This window comes from Corvus hawaiiensis, chromosome 6, assembly GCF_020740725.1.
Source record: "Corvus hawaiiensis isolate bCorHaw1 chromosome 6, bCorHaw1.pri.cur, whole genome shotgun sequence".
In the NCBI taxonomy this organism is placed as follows: Eukaryota; Metazoa; Chordata; class Aves; order Passeriformes; family Corvidae; genus Corvus; species Corvus hawaiiensis.
Genome location: NC_063218.1, coordinates 40,532,594 through 40,556,040, shown reverse-complemented (window position 1 = coordinate 40,556,040; position 23,447 = coordinate 40,532,594). Strand labels below are relative to the sequence as shown.

The window sequence follows — 23,447 nt, the reverse complement described above, 5'->3', positions numbered from 1 at the left end:
GTCTTCTGTGATAAAACAACTGCCTGGATGGATGAAGGGAAAGCACTGGATACCTCAACTTCAGCAAGACTTTTGACACTGTCTCTCATGAAAACCTCATAGGCAAACTCAAGTGTGGGCTGGATGAGTGGACAGTGGGATGGACTGAGAACTGGCGGAGTGCCAGACCCCAGAGAGTAATGGTCAGTGGTACAGTCTAGTTGGAGGCCTGTAACTAGTTGTGTCCCCCAGGGTTCTATACTGGGCCAGTGTTGTTTAACTTGTTCATAATGATGTGGATGAAGGGGCAGATGCCTCCTCAGCAAGCTCACTGATGACTCAAAGCTGGGACAGCTGATATTCCTGAGTGCTGGGCTGCCGGTCAGGAGGACCTTGACAGGAACAAGAGATGGGCAGAGAAGAACTGACTGAAACTCAACAAAGGCATGTGAAGGTCCTGAACCTGGGAAAGAAAAACCCCATGCACCAGCACACGCCTGGAGGCTGATCTGCTGGAAAGCAGCTCTGTGGAGAAGCACATGGGGGTCCTGGTGGACAACAAGCTGTCCCTGAGCCAGCAATGCCCTTGTGGCCAAGAAGGCAAATGGTATCCTGGGGTGCACTAGGAAGAGCATTGCCAGCAGTTGAGGGAGGTGACTCTGTCCATCTGCTAAGCCCTGGTGAGGTCATATCAGGAGCACTGTGTCTAGTTTTGGGATCATCAGGACAAGAGAGGCATGGAACTCCTGGAGCAGGTCCAGCAGAGAGCTACTAAGCTGGTCAAAGGTCTGGATAATCTCTTTTATGAGGAAAGGCTGTGGAAGCTGGGCCCGTTCAGCCTTGAGAGGAGGTAACTGAGAGGGGACCTCATTAATGTGTCTAAATATCTGAAGGGAGGGTGTGAAGAGGATGGACCCTGGCTCTTCCTAGAACAAGAGGCAACAGACAGAAACTGGTGCACAGGATGTTCCACCTGAACATGAGGAAGAAGTTCTTTACTTGTATGCAACCGTGCACCGGAACAGGTTGCCCAGAGAGGTTATGGAGTCTCCCTCACAGGAGATATTCAAGAACTATCTGGATGCAATCCTGTGCCATGTGCTTGAGCAGGAGGCTTGGACTAGACGACCCACTGTGGTCCCTTCCAACCTGACCCATCCTGTGATTCTGTAATAGGTTTTAAATATTGCACAAGTGACTTTTAGTCACTAATTATCTTTGCAAACATTATTTCTTTGTAAATAGGAGACATACTAGAGAGACAACTAAGTTGAGAAGAAGCATGGTCCTGATCACAGTTTGCTTTTGGATAGTCTGAACAGATATCTATTTCTTATGGTAGCTCTGCCTCCTCTGGCCTCTATTTTGTAAGGCTGCATGGAGACAACTCTCTCCACAGAACACATCTGGGTGCAGTTCCAATGGTGTGTTGGGGATCAGGTCAGAAGAGAAGAGGGAGTTAATGGCATTTCTCTAATATGGAGAAATATTTTAAAAAGCAGTAACGATCTTCACCGTTCAAATGAAAATCTTTTTCATACTATGAGACCCAAGCCCTTTGAGAGATTTCAAGTCAAAGAAAATAGTCAAGATTTCCTGACTCCCAGTGAAATACCTCAGGCACAAGATCATAGTCAAATGCATATCATGGTAACTTGTGCTCCCCTAGAAACAGAGGCAATGGAAAATAATCACAGGTGACATCCTGTCCATCTTCCTCACTCATCCATTAAAAATTGCTTCAAGGGAAGGGGAGGAAGTATTTGGCCCAAAATCAGGAGAGGTATCAGCAGTGGTTCTTACACGCTCACATTTGTCCTATCAGCCTACCAAGAGAGTCAGATGTGAAAGACAGACCCAAAGTACAGTGACTGATGAGCTGCATGCACACTGATCTATTCTGAGCTCTGTGCCAAAAGATGAAATCCTTTAAAATGAGTTTTTTACAGGATAGTAAAGCTGGGGAAAAAAATTTAAACCACGCCTTTTTTTAAAAAATTATTTTGTCAATACAAGTAGTGGCTAAAATACGCTAAATGTTTGGCCTCCTGAGTTTTTCTCGTAAAACTTAAAACTCAAAATTAATAAACCATCAAGTTAATAAAAGCATGATTGTCCACAGTTACTATTTTGGCATATGCTAAATATATGAATAAATAAGAAGCAATGATTGAAGCATGAAATGGCCATACAAGAATAATTTTCTAGTGAGATTTTCCCCCAGATCTTTTCTATATGATTAAGCAAAATTGAAACTTCTAGAGGTATAAAACAGAACCTTGGAACTATTTTTAAAATTGTATTTAACAGAAGAAGGGAAAAAAACCTTGCTTGTTACCAAGAAATGTATGCTGTGGATCAAGTGGGTGGATGGGGAGGGAGGACTAAAACTATTTTAGTGTTGTGCTTTCTACTTGTGACTGCAAATGTCAGTAATGTGTAGGTTTCTCTGCAAAAGGAAGTTCTTTCCTTAAGGTTCACAGTTAGTTCTACAAATACAGTCTTCAGTAGAAGAGCTAAAAAAAGAAACAAGAAAAACAGTTTCTAAGGGGCTGTTCAGCTCTGACCCAATTATGACAATAACAAAAACTGAAATAAGCAGTAAGAATGTAAGCAAATACACACTTAGAATAAGTAGGAACCAGCATACAGGAAATGTAACTATCAGATCTAGTTTGCTGAATGTGCTGTAAACATGGCAATGTTGGAATTCTTAGCGCAATACATGCCTGAAGCTGGAAAATGCACTGTACGCATGTGCCACATCATATTGTGCTCTGGTTTATACCAACAGATCAGTGGTAGCCAGTCTTGGGTGGCTTGAGCTCTCTGGCTCCTGGAACTTGGCTATATTTATCCCAGCTGATGTAGCCTGTCAAGTGTGTCCTGCTGTTGATAAGGTGCCGTAGTTGACAACAGTGGGGGATCAAGGGGGAGGAGCAGGATGGGGGCTTCCATCGAGTCGTTCTTTAGGGGGTCTCAAAAGCCCTGCAGTCACATTTCTGTTTAACTCATACCCTGCTTTCTAGATACAACTGGGAGCTTCACCAGAAACAAAGTGAAGATGCCAGAGCCAGTAAAGAAAACAGGTAAGGATCATAACTGACAGACAAAACTAAGAACAGCTTGGCAAGAAAAATGTAAGTAGATTATGTATTCTAGAGAAATGAGGTGCCTCAAAGGAAAAAATAAATAGACAGGAAAAAGAAATCTTATTTTATTAAGTTGTAAATGTAAGAGATATTGAGTGACCTTGCAGAGAAATCACTAAATGGTTTGATAAACCTCAGCCACAGAATTTTCTCAAGAGACTTTGAATGAGGAAAAAGTAGAGGTGAAACACATTGAATTCTCAGATTCTTTTAATTTCTCATTTCCTTTCCTAGTCACATTTAGGACTCTGGGGGGAAAAAAAAAAAAAAACAGCTTGTAGTCTCTCTCTCGGAGAGTTAAATAGTATAAACCTCTCCTGCCTTTATTTTGGGTTTGGGGTTTTTTTTTCCCCTGACAATTTGTATTATTGGCAAAATTTGATGGTATTTATTGTTAATGAAATCTCTGTGAAAATGAAAGCAAACAGTACCTGGTTTGGAGTTTATTCTTTCTAGTTCTTTCAATCACTGTCAACAGAACTCTAGGAAAAAAAGACAACATTGGACTGTGAAGAATATATGCAGTTTCTTTTCCCTCACCCTCCTTCATCCTTTCCCTTTGAACCAGAAGATAACTAGCCCTTTCCAGAAAGCCAAGGTCACAGAGGCACAGAGAAAAATGCCAGGAAAGTATTTCAGATTTATGAATGTTTTCATTTAAAATCTTCAAATAAGGAATCATTCAGAGGCTGCCCACATAGAGGAGGCCTAGGATGGGGTGCAAGGTGCGATGGATCTGGTGTTTTGAGGAGGAAGAGAGCCTGGGAAGAAAAGGTAGAGACGGTTTAGCTTCAGGACACCTATAGAGGAAGATGACTTAGGAGCACTTTGTGTCCACAAGTAAGTTTGGGGAAAAAAATTGACAAAAGCTGAACTTGTGATTGTTTGTCAAGTGTGAACATATTCAATACTCAGGCCTGGAGAAACTTGTACTAAATCTGGGATTGTTCACTTTAGAACTCTTACTTCAGTGATACCAATGCATACCCAGAACTACCACTACCTGAATGTATAGTACAAGGTGCACATGTTTTTAATAATGTGTCGTTTCCAGAGTTAGCCAGTAACAGCTGTGGAGGCTTAATAATGGCCTTTGTGCTTTGCAAAGGCCTGAGCGGGCATCAGTCTCCTCTTAGTTTGGCCAAAGAGACAATCTCCTTTGGTCACCATAACAAAAGATGAACTTGTTAAGAAGAACCTTCATTTTACCAAAATATTTGGAATCAGCCACTGCCAGAGGCAGACCCATTACACACTCAGAGGCTCTCCCATTACAAACTGCAAAGCACTAAAGCATGGTTAACTCCAACAATATTCTTTATGTTCCCTCTATATGATAACCCCAAAGCAACAGTGGTGTCACCAATCCTTCCATTTTATTACAAATACAACATCATTTCATATTCATAAGGCTGCAATTTCTGCTGAAAGTAGATTTGTATATAAAAAAAGAAATATATATTAGATCTTGTACTTGTAGACAAAACCTTGAAAATATAAGCTGCAAAGGTTCAGTAATCAACCCAAAAATAAATTCATACTCATAATCTGGTTTTAAAGTCACATGATTTTTAAGTTGTATTGAAATGTCTAGTGGCTGTGAATGCAGATGAAAAGAAACACAACAGAGTAGGCAAAATTTTACAGTGTGATCCCCTCGGCATTGTGACTTCTGATTTCTAATTGTTTAACTGCCTTTAAATTAACATTTTCATTCTCCATGGATGAGAGGTAATGTCTCTGTTTGTGAAGATGCCCACTTTTGCTGGCTAATGGTGAAGAGAAATTCTATTCCAACTTATTTCTCCAGAGAAATCTAACAGGTGTCTAACATCACTAGTCCTACACAGTTCTTATGAACAAACCAGACCAAACACTGGGATTATCACAGCAGGGGGAGGAAAAGCTCTTGTTACCCACTCTGACAGAGACAGAACCAGTCACATGCCCCATAACTTTTAGAGAAGATCTTCTCAGTCTCCCAGGACACACTAATCCCTTTGGTTTTCCATTTCATGTTGTTTATATAGTTCAAGTCATTTCAAGATGGGATAATGTTGAGCACTATCTCAGGAGGGCCGAATAACCATTGGGCAGTTCATACTTGGATAAATCACAATTCCTGCCTGTCCCATACCATATAGTTAGAGTACTGAAGAGCCCAAAGAAGTCCCTAGTCTGTATTGCTGAAATTTGTGCACCTGGCATATAGGGAAAAGAAAATTCTTCATGTCAGAGAGTGATCAGAGATATTCTGCCTATATCTGCTGTTTTAACAGGCCGCCTAACATGTTAAAACAAACAAAAAACCCCACCCAAAAAAACAACCAATCAAAAAAATACCCACCAAAAAACCCCAACAAAAATCCCACAAAAACCCACAAAAACCAAAAAAACACTGAATAAACCATTAAACTTAAAATGGTATGGTGAAGTAGATTTTCCTTTTACTTTAAACTGCCCAACTAAAATACTTCAGGATAAGGCACTCCCCCTACCTATTTCAAGAATGTCAAAAGAACTGTCCTAGCATTCCAGAAAATCTATACCATCCACAAGAGCAACATAATTTATAAGACCTGTAAGAGTTTAGTTTGAAAAGCATCACGTTTTGCAGGATTCTGTTGCAGAAACTTTATGTTCTTCTCCCTTTGATTTAAACATTTCATAGTTAATCTTCATACAACAGCTCACTGTTTGGAAAATTTTGATCGTTTTTCAATGTTCTGAAAATTCAGAAACATTAAAAAAACCCCAACCATTTCCCTAACAGTATTTTATGACATTGAGAGGAAATAATTGACTTTTTAAACACCAAATTTAGTAGATAAATGGGACTTAATGGGAAATGTGTGCATTATTATAGCTGGAAAAGGAGAAGTCTATATTACACATCTTCTATGAAAATCAGTCAACTTTTACTCGCATATTTTATAGATAAAGGAGTCTAGATTTTGCAGTCCAGATTAGGAAATTTCATCAAGAATTTACAAATAACTTGTAAGTACACAGAGGCTTCCATAATAATAATAATAATAATAATAATAATAATAATAACAATAATAATAATAATAAATGTTGCATAATGAAGAGTAAACTGCAGAATTTTAGTTCAACTATGAGACCATTCTTTCACATTTGTAAGCACCTAGCACAACAAACTACTGCAACAAAGTTCTATTCCCCACAGGAATGCAGAAAACACCCTAAATTCACACAGGTGTAGTTTCCTCTTTTGTAAATTAAGATTCAAACCAAGCTGAACATTACTATCCCCATTTTACAGAAAGTATGATGGATGCATAGAGAGAGGTGACTGATTAGTGAAACTATTCCTCGCCTGTTGCTCATGTTGCAGGAATTTGCGATCTCAGCTGCTGAAGTAGGCAAGGAATGATAAGATTGAGTCGTTCAATAGCTTTTGGATCATGGAGTGATTAAGCTTGTAATTGCAAGAAGCCACTTAGGTCCTGACCAGGGAATGTGCAGCATCTTTATATAGTTCCTCAGACAGGAATTTACAAGCTCCCATTACTGAAGCCTGCTTATCCTCAGTTTGGCTTTTAACTCAATGGAAGAGCAAATGGTATAGAAGCAAAACTAGATGCCAAGTGTAAGCAAAGATCAATTTTCAACATTAAGTCTTAACAAATCAAAGAATTCCAAAAGCTAATATTACTTTTGTAATATTAATTACATATATATTGACCAATACATATTTTAACACCAAATACACAGAATGTGCAGTAAGATAACTCAGCTTTGTGGGAGAAACCTACAACTATTTTGTGTCATTTCACTCATTACAAATTTCTGCTGTAGTTTCTAGCATCTGCATTCAAACAGATACATTAGATTCTCCTCAAGAATCTACACCTTAAACAGATTTTATTTCAGAAAGGCAGAAATATCATTTGAAAACATCATCTAACATACATTCTCCTCTACCACCCTATCTAGTTAAAATCACTCTTGTAGAATCCCCATTTCTTCCTTACTTTCATTTCACAGACTTCACACGTACTTTGAAATTCCAGTATTTTAGGAATAGGTTTTCAGCCAGTGCTTGTGATTCTTAACAAGCCAGATTATTTAGGGAATGTTGCCAGCAAATGAAATTATTTTGGTAATTTGAACATTATTTTAATATACATCTTACCTCCACTTTTTCTGACAATAATGAAATAAGAATTGCTCTTCTAGCTTCTAATCCTAATTTTTATTCTTATAAGATATACAACAGTACTTAGTAGTTACCTACTAACAATTTAATGCTGTACAAAGACAACAGAAAAACAGTCTCTGCCTCAAAACAATCACAAAATAAAAGCCCAGTAAATAGATAGATAGTTCAACAAGAGAGTAAAGCAAACAATTAGTAGTACAATAGACAGCAACCCTGGTAGCTTAGCCATTTCTTGGGTTTTGCATAGGAGAGTATTAAAAATATTTGAAGTATAATAGTAAGCTTGTTTGATGATAGTTGTTAAAAGGACATTGCCTCAAATCAGGTCAGACAGTAAAGGAGAAAGCATGAAGGTGCTGGTATGAAGATTTAATAAATGGCAGCAGAATGAAGGCAGAATACTAGGTTTGTTATTTTATTTAGGTGACTAGTATAGAAAATTTGTTTTGGAACTGAACATTTCATTCTAGTTTAATTTGGCCCAAAGCAAGTGTATCTTATTTTTCTTAATCCTCCTGAATGAAAGATTGTCAAAATGCAATCTCATCACAGACCTCCCAACAGAAGTTTTTATTACTGACCATTTAAGCTGTAACTCATGTAACATACATAGTGTTATGGCTGATGTGTACATCTTCAGGTGTTCCAAGAGTTTTAGAGGATGCAAGTTCTGGTAGCTGCAGCATTAACCACCAAAAAGTTTCTGCAAGATAACTGCAGACCACATACATCTGTTTCCTCTTCTGCCTGGGGTAAAATTTGCTGGTTTACGTTACTCAGAAATTATGTGAGTGTGTTTGCATCGCGGAAGTTAGAAGTGATTAGAAAGGCCTGGGATATGAGAAGTGAAGTGTTGAAAAATGGGTTAGTACAAAGTGGCCCTAGGCTCATTTTCTTTTATTAGCTTCATGTCCCTCTTCTCTCCCTCCATTAAATCCCCACAGCAACACCGATTCCATCCCCACAAAACAAACACACAGAGCACCTTCAACACTTTTTCTCTTCATTAGCACTGGCAACTCACGTGGGTCTCTGCTCTCCTTCCAGAATTGCCATAGTATGCTAGTACTAATGTCATTTTTCTCTCCCCTTGTGCAGGCTGGGTTAGAATGTATCAGGAGTCAGAGAGTTAACATGGTGGGTGGGAGAGGACATGGGCTACTTGGTCATCAGGTGCCCCAGCCCTATGGCTCCTAACTGCACGCTCACCTGGAGTCTGGATAAACACAGGACAGTGTCTGAGATCTGTCAGTGCCTGACAGGCACGAGAGCTGTGAGACATTCCACAACATCACACAAGAGGTGTCACAGCCATTGGGTTTTCCACAGCCTCATGGTGACAGTCATATTCAAGAGTGTTTAGAGTATGGGATAGATATATAGAACTCAGAGAGGTATATCTGGGTAGAAGCCAAACGTTGAAGTGAGCGAGATTGCCACATGGGAATGTGTTTCTGATAAAAGCAGGCAAAAATGTGGTTCTCAGGAAAAACCAGAAGTTTTGAATGGGGGTGTTTAGGAGTATTCCTAATGAGGAAAAAGGTGAATTAGGTTGGTATAACTGAAAAAAAAAACCCAAAAAACTTCTGGTTAACTTGGATTTGCACGTTACTTAAAGTAGCGGCAGCCACAATGAAGGGGTGGGGAATAACTGAACTCTAGTCTGTTAAGCAGCCCATTTTTTCCCCAAAAGGAAAAATTATGGTATTCTCTTCACATGCTTATTCAGCAATCTCTCTTCTGCAGCAAAGTAATTTCCTGTAAAATCTCCAGCCCTGCATCTTTCGTTTTCCTTTGCAAACAGAGCAGTGAAAGGTGAAAGGGAATACAGCTGGATAGAGAGAAGCCACTTTGGACACTGCCCCCCACTGACTGAATCTCAAGTACAGGAAAAAGATTCAGTTAAAACCCCAGTCTCCTTTACCTATGAAAAAGTGGATACACAACAACTGCTCTTGCAGACCTTTGTTCTCATGTGAGATTTTGGGCTTTTCCAGTTATGTACTTAACCAGAAATATTCACAATCATTTTAAATTGGAACTAAAGTGAGTCTTTTGGCAGGAAAGGGGGGAGAGGAGGGAATACAAGGAATCTTACTTATTAACTTCTACTGTATGTGTTTAGATTTCCTAAAGCCAGGAATGTTATGTAGTGGTGGAGATTTCTCACTGTGTTCTCACCAACAATTTTGTTCTTGTTGAGTCATCTACAAAGCAAATGTAAGAAACCTAATCACTTTACAGGGTGTGCAGCAGATCACAGTGTTACTTCCAAGTATGCATGTCATGAAACCCTGCCACTGTAGGCTGGAACCTTTACAAATCACTTTGCTGTTAAGTAATTAATATATTTATAGATTCTTTTGTGCTTAAATAGAAGAGTGACGATAATAGCACTCAGAGACTAAAAACATGCCTCTTTACTGCTTTGTCTGTAGAATCACAGGGGAAGGAGCCAGCTAGTCAGTAGTGGAGTGGGTTCCAGAACTCACCTGTCTGCCCACTGTGCAGTAGCCTGGCCACCTTTACATGTCTCTTGAATCCTGCATGTCCAACCTGCTGTGCACAGTAACTCTCCTGCAATTATTCACGATACACTGCATCAATGTATACCCTGCTGTGTTATTTACTGAAGGGCAATACGGTATCAAAAGGTGTGCAACTGATAACAGGCAGCACGCTGTGGAACACTATGGTATATAGTCCTATATTCTACAAAGCACTACACTGTTAAAGAACTATTGCACCAGATTAGAAAAAACCTCAATTATAAGCATGCAGGAACATTCCACTCCCAGAGGAAATTTCCCACACTTTAAACAGGGAAGGGAAGCATGCAGAAGAATAAAACAGGACATCAGTCAAGACTTTTGTAGGCTCACTGAAAACTAAGATTGTGTTTTCATCAGAAATATAAAATGTGGGGGGAAAAAAAGAAACTGAAAAAATGTAATTTAGGTTTTTATATAATGAAGAAAAGCAAAATTCAATATTTAGTAAATTCTAAAAGTATTTGCAGTTCATATTTTAACTGATGCTTAAGAAGTTTTGAATCCTTTGCAAAACAATGCAAGAAGCATGAATTGTATTATGACTAAAGACCAAAGGCCATCAGATGAAATCTTTGCAAATGTAACTCCACTAAGGTCAACTAATTTATGCAGTCTGAAGACATGCTACAGGATTAGAGATTTTGTAAAATGAATAGATGGTATTAATAATAATATACCACTTAAATTAACTAAAGTACCTGTTAGAACATGAATATAACCTTTTTCTTTTAAAGCATTTTCATGCCATGTTCCCTTCATTTTTATAAAGCAGAATTAAAAGTTCAAAGCTAGTTATAACCATTGTCGTGTTGTTTGGAAGAGTTCTTGTGGCTGCCAGAGTAGGAGAGCCATAGACAATTTGCCACAGAGGTGACAGATAAAATTAGATGTGATGAAATTACTAGTATTTTATAAAAATGTAGTTATACAGGGGTGAGTCAATAGAAAGATGGCAGAATGATGCACAAAAAACCATGCAGTGTATGAATCAGAATGTTAATTGCTGGTATTTTTACACATGAACATAGCTCATGGCAATAAGCAAACGATAACAGGTTTTATTAAGACAAAAACATGAGCATGGAATGAAAAACTTGATTCAAAATAAAGATGAAGAAATATAAATAAATAAATAAATCAGGTTAAAGAAATTAGTAAAATAAGTTACTTTACTAAAATCTAATCTTGAGAGAGATTAGGATACTCGTGGATCAAAATCATGATATAGTGCTTGTTTACCATTTCCTATCTGCTGTGCTGCTTTGATTATGTACGAACTAAAACATCATCTGGTTTATGCTTGTTCAGCCTATATGTTAATAATTTCATCAATTCTCATTATAAACTTCCTAAGGGTTTCTTGACACATTGAGGAAATGTTTTAATCCACCTTGTAAGCAATTAGACAACTAATTGTTGTAGAGTGTCATGTAGGCAAGTTCTTCAACTTCGAATGCTGAAGTGAATTTCTGAACACAAACAACAATTGATACCATTTTAGCTGGAATTAAATTACAAGGGTCATCATAGGAATGTGAATCCCTTCCCATTAAAGCCTTGATCTGTCAAAACAAAAGGATTAAAGATGAACTATTAATTCATTGGGGTGTATTAGGGCACAGGTTACTGCACAAACAAAATACTGTAGTATTGTTGAGGAACAGATCCTGATCCTCTGTAACAACCATATTAAGCAGCTGTTAGGACAAAATTATTAATTCTAAATAAAAGTGCATGGCAAATTAATGTAGACAACTAGATATATAAGAATATATATCATGCCATCTTTTCATAGACTAAAACATTCACTTCTAAAAAATCAGAGCTCAGTATGGGGGAAAAAGAAAGAGGAAGACAGAAAGTGGGGTGATATTGCTATCCATTCCATTTTATTTCATGGCAATGTGGAGGAGATATGACATCTCGATGAGACACAGAACTTGATAAACTCAAAGACACTTCCACAACTTCTCTGTGGAAAGTGTTGTAATTTATATCTTGCATGGGCAGATGGGAGAGAAAGGAGACAGCTGCTGCAGCCACAACAGCTGACTACACCAGATATTCCACAATTGCAAAACAGATTTTAGTGAGCCCTCTCTCTTTTTTTAGTTTCTGCATTTACCAAGAAGCCGAAGACAACAGAGGTGACAGCTGGAAACACAGCTGTGTTTGAAGCAGAGACAGAAAAATCTGGCATCAAGGTGAAATGGCAGCGAGCTGGCACAGAAATTACTGAAAGTGAAAAATATGTCATCAAGACAGAAGGAAACAAGCATTCACTGACAATCAATAATGTAGGAAAAGAAGATGATGTGACATATGCTGTAATAGCTGGAAGTTCCAAGGTCAAATTTGAACTCAAGGTCAAGGAACCAGGTACAGCATTTCCTAAGCAATTCTGATTTCATCAGTAGTTCCAGTCCAACATGCAACCTTCATGAATAAGGCCCATGGAAATTAACCTATTTTAACAAAGTAAAATTTCTCTACCAGCAGTTCATCTGTTTTGCCCAATTATTTGAAGCTACTAATTCATATTAAGCTGAGGAACACATTTTCTGTGGCTAAGACACCCCTTTCCAGGTGTCAGAAGTCCACAGAGAGGAGATCATATGGGAAATGTCAATGTACATCTTTGGAATTCTGTCAAGCTTTTACACTTAACTACTGAAAATCAAAGCACATCTAATCTAACCCTCACCCTGACCTAAACTAAGAAGCCTGATCTTAGGACTGGTATTTTCTTATAATTATTTCATTGAAATACAAAATTGTAACAATTGACAAAGTATTTACAAGTTATACTGTAATGTTTCTAGAAGGTCATACATTCCCCAAAATTGTCTCAAAATCTCCTGCTACCAAAAATGCATATTTCAAGAGAGGCTTGAATATGAAGAGTAACCTTTGTATTATTTGTGTATCACCCATTATTACTACTTTCATATGCATTAAAAGATCAGTTACATGGGAAGTTTAAAAACTTTCCCAGGTATTTCCTGGGAATAAATATAAAGAGTCAAATTCCCTGGAATTTTCTCATGAAAAAATATCTGAAGATGCTTAGGGTAGATGAAACCACTCCTTTTTTGAAACATTTTGACCTTTCAGATCCCTTTTCCCCTCCAAAATTGTATCAATTTACCACTTCTGGTATTTTACTTTTTGCTTTTTAATTTGGTGACAAGCCTCAAACTCAGGTTGTTTATATCACTTCCTTTTCTGTGCTATCACTGTTTGTTCTAGCAAAATGATGAGACCTTGTGAGACCTTCTTGTCAGCTGAAAAGATACTGGTGAATGTTTAACAGGATTTAAGATGGCCTGTTCCATATGCAAAGACAGAGCATGACAGGTTACGAGTAAGGGGAAATCCTAGTATGGATTAGGACAATTTGATAGTTGTCAGAGCATATAGGAATATGGTCCTCCTGACTATCTCATCCTGAAAGCAAACTGGTCCCTATTGTACTCGTTATATCTTCCTCATTGTCTTCCAGGTTAGCTCCATGTAGAGCCTGCTACAGGCAGATAACTTGCAAATAAAGCTATGGAGCATAGTGGAGTAGAGTATGTAATGCTATATAGAGTAACTGGTTTGCCCATTATTATTTGGAAGTGGCTCCACTATCTACGGGGGAAAAAACATCTTGTTGCAACTGATCTATTTCAAGAAATTCTACCTCCCTCCATCTGCTCCAGTTGCTCACTCCTACTCCATTTTCAGACAACTCTGTCTTCTCCATTGTGCCAAATGCATTTGCCTGAATTTGTCTCTGAGGTCATGGTTTAACTGAGAGGATACAAACTTTCATAAGCCAGGGAAGAAATTACAGATGGATTTTTAAAATACTTTATCCATATTGTTTACTAGCAGTGTCTAGAGCTTTTTCCAAGCTGCACACAGCAATAGCCTTTGTAACATTACATTCCAATGAAACAAAATCTCATGAATAAGCAAACTGTTTACAAAGATAAAAATTACATCATTCTTCATTACCTTTTCCATTTAGACCACTGATGTTTGCAACAAATAATAGCATTATTCATCAGCTGACAAGTTTCTACACATCAACTGTAGAATTTAAAAATCAGGCATCAGTTCTTTCTGAGCTCAGCGAAAGAAAAAGCCTCATCATCCAACTTCAGTAGGCCCCTTCTGCTTCCAGATCATCCTCTAAGCTCTAGGAAACAACAGCCTATTTATCTGCTTTTCCTGACGTATATTAAAGGCTGTTCTTTTGCAAAATATCTTCAGAAAGACAGAGGAAATATGACTGTCTCTAATCTTGGCTTACATTCCTTTCCAGAAAAGAGTGAGACAGTCACTCCTGCAGGAGCTGTTCCAGCCCCAGCTGCCTCAGAGTCACCTGCGCCAGCAGCAGAAAGCAGCCAAAACAGAGAAGGTAATAGAAAATTAACATTGTCATCAAGTCTGGTTTATTACCAGAAGGGAAGAACATACACAGGGGCTCCTTAGAGTCAGTGAGATAGAGACAGTAGATGAAAGCAGACCATAAAGAATAAGGAATCTCAGAAGCAGAAGAAATCTACTGAGGTATTTTTTAATTAATTAACTAATTCACTATATAGTTTGATGCAAAAAGTTCTAAATAGTAATTATGATGTTTATTTCAGCTTCATCTGCTGAGACACAACCAGAAGAACATCAGGACCCCATTGGGCTCTTTGTGGCACGACCCCAGGATGGAGAAGTTACTGTTGGTGAGTGCAAAACGTCAGCCAAGTGAAGTCTATAAACTGTACCTGTTGCTTGGCTATTAGCTCTCCAAGCACAGGGTGACACCAGCAATATAACAGATAACTTACACATTATTCATAATCTTATTTTAACTTATTTCTTTTACAAGGTGGAAACATCTCATTCACTGCCAAAGTGGCAGGTGAGAGCCTGCTGAAGAAGCCATCAGTGAAATGGTTCAAAGGAAAGTGGATGGACCTGGGAAGCAAAGTGGGGAAACATCTCCAACTACATGAGAATTATGATCGAAATTCCAAGGTAGAATTGGCAGAATAGGGTTCTCAGTCTTCTAGGTACTAATCTTTAATCTGGGGAAAATATAAACTAAAATAGGAATGTTTTGATGTTAAGGTACCCAAAGCAACACACAAGGCTACACTTATGCATAGAAGTCTGTATTTCGACCACACGGACAAGAGACAAGCTCTGCATATGGACTCTTGCATACTTTATCTATGGTGAAATGAGAAAACATCTGGAGGACTGGGGGAGTAGTTTTGCACTGTCTACTGCAGGATTCCCTTCATCTTCCTCTCAAGAAACAGATACTTGGTATATTTAAGAGAAAACAATAAATCAGACAGCTGTTTAAGCGTGGTCTATCTTGCTCTTAATAGGCCAATCATTCTGCTATTAATGTTGGAATTTATTGCTCTCTTGGGTTGTCTAGACTGCTTTAAGTAGCTGAGCAAGACCCACTTTTTACCACAACTTTGTCCAAAGATACACAAGCAGGAATGCAAGAGTCTGTACCATGACTTTACATCCTCTGTGGTATATGAAGCACTACTACCCTCTCCTGGATGGAACTGGACAGACTTGCTCACATTTGCCACTCCTTTCGCTGAATTCTGGCATGTACTGCATACGTTCTGGGGAGAGGCTAAAACTGCTTAATGAAAGCTTTATTCCTGTTTCTAATGCACATGCAATTAGTGTATGTACATTAGTGTATGTACCAGCATAGTTAGCTAATATAACACTGTATTCTCAGGAATACCTGTACTGACAGTTCTCTTCAGCTGTTGCTACTGAATTGGGGATTATAGGTAATTCTTTGTTACACTAATGAGTTGGACACTCAGGAGGTTCTTAGTTCTAAAAGGACACAAAGACATAGTTCATCCCCTGTCTATTTCTCTCCATGTATTCTCTCTCTCTGTGTTTCACCATTTCATTTTCTAACTTAATTATTGTATCATTCCTGTCTGTTCTAGGTGTACACCTTTGAAATGGAAATCATAGAAGCAAACATGACTTTTGCAGGAGGGTACAGATGTGAGGTGTCTACCAAGGACAAATTTGATAGCTCTAATTTCAACCTGACAGTCAATGGTAAGATGAATTCCTGACGTATTTTTTTTTTATCTTCCAGCCCCCTATATTTCCTTTCCTGTCTACCAACAATTCTTTCTGGTACATAATGGTTACTAGACAAACACAGACCTGAAGTATAGACCTGAAGATCTAAAGGTACACCTAGAGAGGCCCACAGAGAATGGGATACAGATCATCAGAAGTACCACTTGGTCGTTACTCCAGTCAGAACTGCAATGCTCTAAAGAAAGCACACAGAAAGATGCAAAACTGCTCGCCTTTTCTCTGGCTTTATTCTGGTTTCAGATTCATTATTTCATGATGTTTAATTCCACTAGAATAGAAGATAAGTTCATTCTTATTTTGGTGAAAGTTTAGGACTAAAAATTGATGTTTTAAAAGAAAGACAGAAGAATTGCCAATTCCTTTTTCCTTCCTTCCCAATAAATTCAAGTCATACAGAAGCACCTTCTCAGATCAGATGACTCATTTTACCTAATGCATGGTGCCACCCTCACAAGTGCAATACTGAAAAGTTTATAAAAATTGAAAAGGAGGTACATTTTAACATGAATTTGCCCAGAGTGTGGAAGAGTTTAAGTAAAACAGTATAAGGATGGACCACCTGACAGAGCTGAATGTTTGGACCATTGCCTGTTTCAGCAATTCTGTAGGAGGGGCTGCAACGTTAACTTGTGTCTAGCTACCAGTGAACCTAATGTAAAGACAAAAGCTCATTAAGTTACTTGATCAGCAGTGTTAATTTTTGGAGTTTCACTAGCTAGGACTCATAAGAGTTAGAAGCAGTAGCTGAGAACAGTTTTTCTCCCCGAAGCAGCAGCACACCAGTTTATACCAATAGTATAACAAAATTCTCTCTATACAGCATCCTTGATTAAGCTTCTGTACCTCTCTACATAGTTCCAGGAATTTACCTTTGCTTTCAGAGGACAGATTATAATTTATTTTTAATCATAGCATTGAGTTGATGTCCAGTCGTATACTCGTTAGGTTTAAATACTCTGAGAAGACACTATTGAAATTAAAATTTTGCAGCAGAAGAATTGACAAGCAAGAGGTAAGATCAGGCTTTGGGTTATTATGAAATATGAGACAGAAATAAGTTATACACAAAACACTGGATGTTGAAAGCTAATTAGTGAAGGCTACATGTTTAAACATGAAGCTTTAATCTTTCAATATGCAATTAATCACAACCTACAATATAAGAATTTATTTTTAAAAATGCCTGCAAAGAAAAACTTTACAAATAGCACTGCATTCTTGCATTATGTTGACTTGTTCTGCCATTTTTCTTCATTACTTTTTGTCACATCAGAAGCACCTGTAAGTGGAGACTTGGATATTCGAGCTGCCTTCCGCCGCACGTGAGTATGCACAGCAGAAACCGATGTAGATCAGGTTATACATCCATGTGGAATTCATTACTTTCCCAGATGAAACGAGCTAAAAGCAAAGCTGTTGTACAAAAAAACACAAAGATACAGATTTCTACTAAGAAAATATTTCTACTATTAAAATTCTCTACAACTCCCGGAAATCACCTAAGAGAGTTTAGACTTTGTACTAGCATAATAACCATGCTTGTCTTCAATTAGGCAATCAGTAATGTGTATAATTGTAACAAGAACTTCAGCACCTTTCTTTCAGACCTGTAAAGAGCACTTCCATATATAGACCAGTAGAGATTGAAAAGATACTGTGTGATGTTGGTCTGGATTTTATCTGGCTTGAGGAACTACATGTACCTCAGTACAAACATTTGCTGAACAAGGGGAGTGGAGTTTGGTGTGAGCCCTATAAGCAGCATATCACTGATAACATTCCTGCAAGCATTTTGGTTGTATCTGTTCTCATGTTCTATACCTATATTAACTGAATGAAGACAATGACATTGTGAGTGTCCGTGTGAAAACTCAGGTATACATAGTCTTAGACACTAAAGACTGATGCTGAAGAGACCATCCTGCCCCCATCTTTAATATTTGCTGAATTGATGTATCTCTCAATGGAATAATGTTCCCTTCTATTAGTAAGATTCACAAAACTAGTTGTTTTTTTTTTTTAATTTTAATTAGACATTATTAATATGTGCTTTCCTTTTCCTTTATGTAATAGTAAATAAGTTTCTATTTTAGTTTTTATGTATTTTTGCAAAGTTACTAGACTAAGAATATTTGGACACCTATTTCTCCATAGGGAACAAATCATCCGTGGCAACTCTTCGAGTATTTCTCTATAAGTCCTATTTTTATAAGAGAATATTTTTAACATTTATCACAAAGAATTAAATAAGGCTTGCAGAATTTGTCTACAGTTAAGTCCATCTGTAGGTAGCTGACCAGCCTCACTGTGATGCCTGTAAAATAGTGGACACTCAGTGCATAACTGCATTGTGTTATTTCACTGCAGTGAAAGGAGGCTTCCAGAGCTTGTGAGGACAATTTTAAAAATTTAGAATCAGTTCAAAGGGAGTGCAGTGTGAGCAGCTTCAGGCTGTTCAGATTGTCACTTTCTCCTGCAAGAATGAAGCCAGATTTTGAACTGAATTGTTTAAATCTGAAGCTTTGTCTTTGATACCCTCACTCAGGAGCCTAGCAGGAGGGGGGAGACGGATGACTTCAGCCTTTCTCAGGTAGTCACTGCCTGTGCCAGCAGACAAATTTAAGTCTTACAATGAACTGTCTCTCTCTGCTCAGGAAAAGAAAAAAATAGAATTAAGCTGCATCTTAAATTCCAAATAAATCACTGTTTATAACGTGTAGTATTTATATGAGATGATTACATACGAATAAGAAGTAATGTAAGACAAATAAAGATAAATAAAAAATATAAAACATAAGAATATAAAAGGGTAGATTAAAAAAGATAAAGAAAAGAGTAGTTTTGTAGTTCAGTGAGAGGCAGATTCATGTACAGAAAATGCATGTGTTTGGCAAGTGACATCTTCTCACCATTGTTAGAAGAAAAAACGTAGCTTTAAATCATGTGCATGTCTGCCCTTTCTGTTTTACATGTTTTCCTCTCTACTGAGCACATTCTGACTAAAATTGCTGCTACTCACAGAAATGTACCAACACAAACGAAAATTTGTTGTTTCCTGGCACACTCCCTATCATATTATCATTAAATTTTTCACTCTATGCCTTTTGGTCCTAATGTTTGCTACTATAGTAAAAACAGGAGTTCTGAGGTTAGACTTAACTATATGCATGTTAAAGCAATTATTAGGGTCTTACTCTTCAAAAAGCTAAACTTTGATTGCTGGTCTTTCCTGAAAATTTGGTTTAACTGCCACTTGTGAAGCAATAAGGTGAATAGTTATTCTCCCGGATGTAGACCTGATTTACTGAATATTTGATCACAGGAAATCCTTTCCAAATTTGGGACTATACAAGTTATTTTTATGTACATTTTATGCCTGAAAACATGTAAAATCTTGTGAAAGTAGGGCCAAAACCACACTTCTCTGTTTGAGCTTTCTACCCAGGAAATTATCCTTTCCAGTATTGTACTATTCTGAAAGTAATCAGAGAAGTAAAACCAGTATTTTCTTAAAGAAAATACCTCTTCTCACAACATATTTCAAATTACACAGACTCTAAATTGTTATTTAACCTTATATTGACAAGCAGCACAAGAGGCTTGGCACTTGTTTCTGTTTCATTTTTATTTAACAGTACTGTTAAAATGCCCATCATTTATCTGTTCAGGCTGTTTTCTTACTTCTAAAAATATTTGTTCCTGCCATATTGAGTTTTCCTGACACTCTGATTTACATTCTGTAGACAGACTTATTTTTTCTGAATCAACTGGCACTGTGCATTGATGGAGGCAGCATTATGGTCTACAACTACCACCAGTAACACTGAAAAGAAAAAGTTCTGCTTACGAAGCAATAATTAAATGTAAGCTGCTGCTTCTGGAAGAATACGAATGCTGTGAGGTGGAATCACCAGATTCTTATACTTAAGACAACAGGGGTGTTAAGGAGCAGCTGACCATTGATGATGATAGACTGGCTGAGATGAAGAAAATATATTTGTGCTTTTAAAACCCTGTCTGCATGCAAAGAACACCGTTTTTAGGAATTAAATCTAAAGAAGTTATTGTAGTGACTTTATGCTGTTTTCAGAGTAGGTCAGTACTTCAAATGTTCAGAAGCACAGCTAAAACACACTGGATTCAGAACACCAAAAATAACTTTGTGCATTCCATCTGAGTTCACCATATGTAACAGTTAGAACTACACATGAAAAACCTCCTGCCTGATGCTTCTTGTTCTCACAGACCAACTCATCACAACACTGCTTGTGGTGATTCTTGTTGAACAAGTGGATATTGAACCTCATCTCAGGCTGAAAGCCACATCACAGAATTCCTCCTTCAACTCTCCCAAGCACCAATGATGTGACACTTTTTTTTCAGTGTAATGAATTCTGGTGTCACAAAGAGCCTTAAGAAACAATTACAGCTGGGACAATACTAAGGGTAAAAAAAGTGATTTTAGATTGTAAGGCATTCCACAAAAGTCTTGGTTAAATACTGCCCCAACTGTAAACAATATCCACATTTCCAAAAAATAGAGGAAAGAAGGAAGCTTCTGCAACACCTTTATGATAATGAATACATTCCAAATAAATATGATGACCAAATTAATACCCTGTACAACTCCATGCACAAGCAGTACAGAAAAAGTACAAGTTCATTACATATATATTTTTAAACCTATATGCAAATTAATATGAACACAGAGCCTACTTAAGTCACCTTCCACATCAATGCACATTTTAATTCATTATAAACCCATCTACCACTCCCCTACAAAAATATGTCATCTCTGTAATGTTATAGTCTCACAAGCTATTCCCATTTCCTTCTGAAACTAATTATGGCTTTCTGTTACTATACAGTACTGAGGGACATGATGACGGGGCAGAGTTTAATTTTACCTCCCTACTGAAAAAAAGGTGAGTAAAAATCCACAGACTTGGAGAAATGGGGCTTCTGTTGAACAACTCTGGAACACTACAACTGGAATATGTGAGAGTTTCATAAATTCAGAATCCTTGTTGTTTTCCTAAAGCAGCTCTAAATGGAAAAAGGATGACAGGTAATTATGGCTACTTCCTGAAACACACAGCATTTGCTGCACTTCTGCTAGGTTTATACAGGAGGAAAAAAAATGAAAAAAAATTATTTCCCAAGATAGAAAAGGCCTGAAGTCAGGTAATCACATTTTTCCAGTAGTCCTTTGCATAGGGGGAAAAAAAAAGAAATTACAATACCTATTTATAATGCTGCCTTAATAAGAACCAGAGAGCTGGGAGGACAAGCTTTTTTATTAGATACCTAAATGTTACTATTACACTGTTCAACTATATATTATCTATTATATAAATATTCTGTGTTGCATAAATATGACATAAATATTTTTTACTCTTCCAATTGTAATTCCAATATCTTTCTTTTACTTTCAGTTTTTTTGCTGGAATTTCTTCTCTAATTCTCATCTTTCCTTGATGTATCTGTTTTCATAACCTGTTTACTTATGCTTTTCTCTTTTTACCAAACTCTTAATCTGAATGTTTTGGATTCCACTGCTGCCAACAGAGAGTAAGCTTTCTATTTAATTTTATTATAAATGCATGGATCAGACTGAATATAAGAACCATTTGGATTGAAATAATGCATGCTTCTTTGTCTTCTTTACATGTAGAACATGACAAAAATTGCATAGTGTGAGAGAAAATCATTGACTGCTAATTTCTGACACAGAAGTTCTTTTAAACAGCTTGAAGGTTAAAGTTAAGACAATTCGATACAATTGATGTATTTCTCTGAATATCCTTTGTTTTTTACCATCACTTTCTTTCATATAACCAGTTCTAAGATTTCTTTGAATTTCCAGATTTTCTCAATAACCTGCTGCTTTATATTCCTGTTGTCATAGTCTTTAGAATCAGAAAAATCATTTGTAAAATATTGTTGCTGGTGCCTATCAAATAGGTGATGAAGACTTGTTTCTTTCTGTTCACTTTCCCTGGCCACTCATTCTGTCTTTCCAGCACCTGAAGCTACTATAAAAACTTGTAACTTACATTCGTGTTTTGCAAATCTAAACTTACTTAGTTTAAGTGTTCACAACTACTTGGATGAGTGTTGTTGTGATTCTGTGTTCAGTCTCTGCTCAGGTATTGGTATCACTATTTATAAAAAGTGTTTTATCCTCACAAAGAGTACAGGATAATGTAGATATATGAAGTAACTTTGTTACAGAATGCAATAAAGCCACAACAGCCTCAGGTTAATTCACCCAAATTTCAGTGGGGCAAACAAGGTCACATAGTGTCCAAACCCCTGTGTTACACTCTGTGCAGGGCATCTGTCTACAGGTGAATCCTGGCTTTGCAGTAACACCAGCAGCAGAACACTTAAGGGGGACAGACAGATGAGACAGAAAAGACACCTATCAAACTTTCTATAGCTGACATTGATATCTAAGTTTCTTGTTTCAGCACGAACAGATTGTTCGTGTTTCAGATTGTTGTAAACTTACTCTAGTTTCCATAGAAGATGTAAGGCATAAAGGAATTGCTTATCTTTTTAATAAAATTTTAAATAAATTAAAACCCACATGAAAATATTTGCATAATTTCATACAGAGTCTCCAGCTGGAATGAGGTGCTGTGTACTATGAGCCCCTCTCCTTGTGCCTTTCCCTTTTGCTCTCATAATTAGTTTTGAGCAATGGTCAAACTCCTAAAAGTAGTAAAAATCTCCAGTATTTACAGAAATGTTAAATTTATTGATTTAACTATTCATTATTTGCTAGGCTAGAAATGTAATTCACTAAAAGAAGCTTATAAATTTCACTGCATTTTAACAGTGTTTCTGCCATTTCTCGACTTACAAATCTCTGTCTAGTGAATTTAAGAATATAAATTCACTGTTCCTAGTTGTTTTTCACAGCCACTTCAGAAGTAATTTGTGGATTCTTCAGGCTTTGCAAAACTCAGGTTGAAGACCACTCTTATATTAATGAGAACAGATAGGCATAAAATATCGTAATGGAATGAAAGATTTCTTCATTAAAATGGAACAGGAAAAGGGATCTCATGCTGGGGGACTCTCAAGAGCTATGCAGATTCAAACAGAATCGAGGATTATTCTTTTACCATTTCTGCTTTATTACACCATTTTACAAGTGTCCCTCAATCCACAGGTAATGATCATTCCCACTAGCATAAAGAACTTCATTTAACACTGTATCTCCTAACACTGTAATTTAATTAACTGGTGTTGACATACAGATGTCAAGGGCCAAGGAGAGGTCATTGGGAAGAGGAAGGGAACAGCTGTCACAGAACTATTAAATGGGATAGTGAGCAGAGACCTTGAAGGAGGTGACAGCTGACAGGGTCCAATCAGTTGACAGTAACTGGATAGGAAGGAACCATTTCTGGGATGTACAAA

The 23,447-nt window shown here is 37.4% G+C and overlaps 1 protein-coding gene across 2 annotated transcripts in view; it reads left to right on the top strand.

Annotated features, from left to right (window-relative positions):
* Positions 1-2,803: 2,803 nt before the first annotated feature.
* The window catches only part of MYBPC3 (myosin binding protein C3), a 62,417-nt gene continuing 41,773 nt past the window's right edge, over positions 2,804-23,447 (top strand). The window contains exons 1-11 of one of the 2 annotated variants that reach the window (XM_048308114.1): positions 2,804-2,879; positions 3,009-3,068; positions 11,982-12,248; positions 14,182-14,277; positions 14,510-14,596; positions 14,743-14,891; positions 15,851-15,968; positions 17,290-17,338; positions 18,562-18,606; positions 20,885-20,941; positions 21,585-21,587. In XM_048308114.1, the coding sequence (XP_048164071.1) occupies positions 3,044-3,068; positions 11,982-12,248; positions 14,182-14,277; positions 14,510-14,596; positions 14,743-14,891; positions 15,851-15,968; positions 17,290-17,338; positions 18,562-18,606; positions 20,885-20,941; positions 21,585-21,587 (896 nt within the window). In that variant the 5' untranslated portion in view covers positions 2,804-2,879; positions 3,009-3,043. Of the gene's footprint in view, positions 2,880-2,912; positions 3,069-11,981; positions 12,249-14,181; positions 14,278-14,509; positions 14,597-14,742; positions 14,892-15,850; positions 15,969-17,289; positions 17,339-18,561; positions 18,607-20,884; positions 20,942-21,584; positions 21,588-23,447 lie in introns of those variants that run through there. The other variant, XM_048308115.1, reaches the window with a different exon arrangement.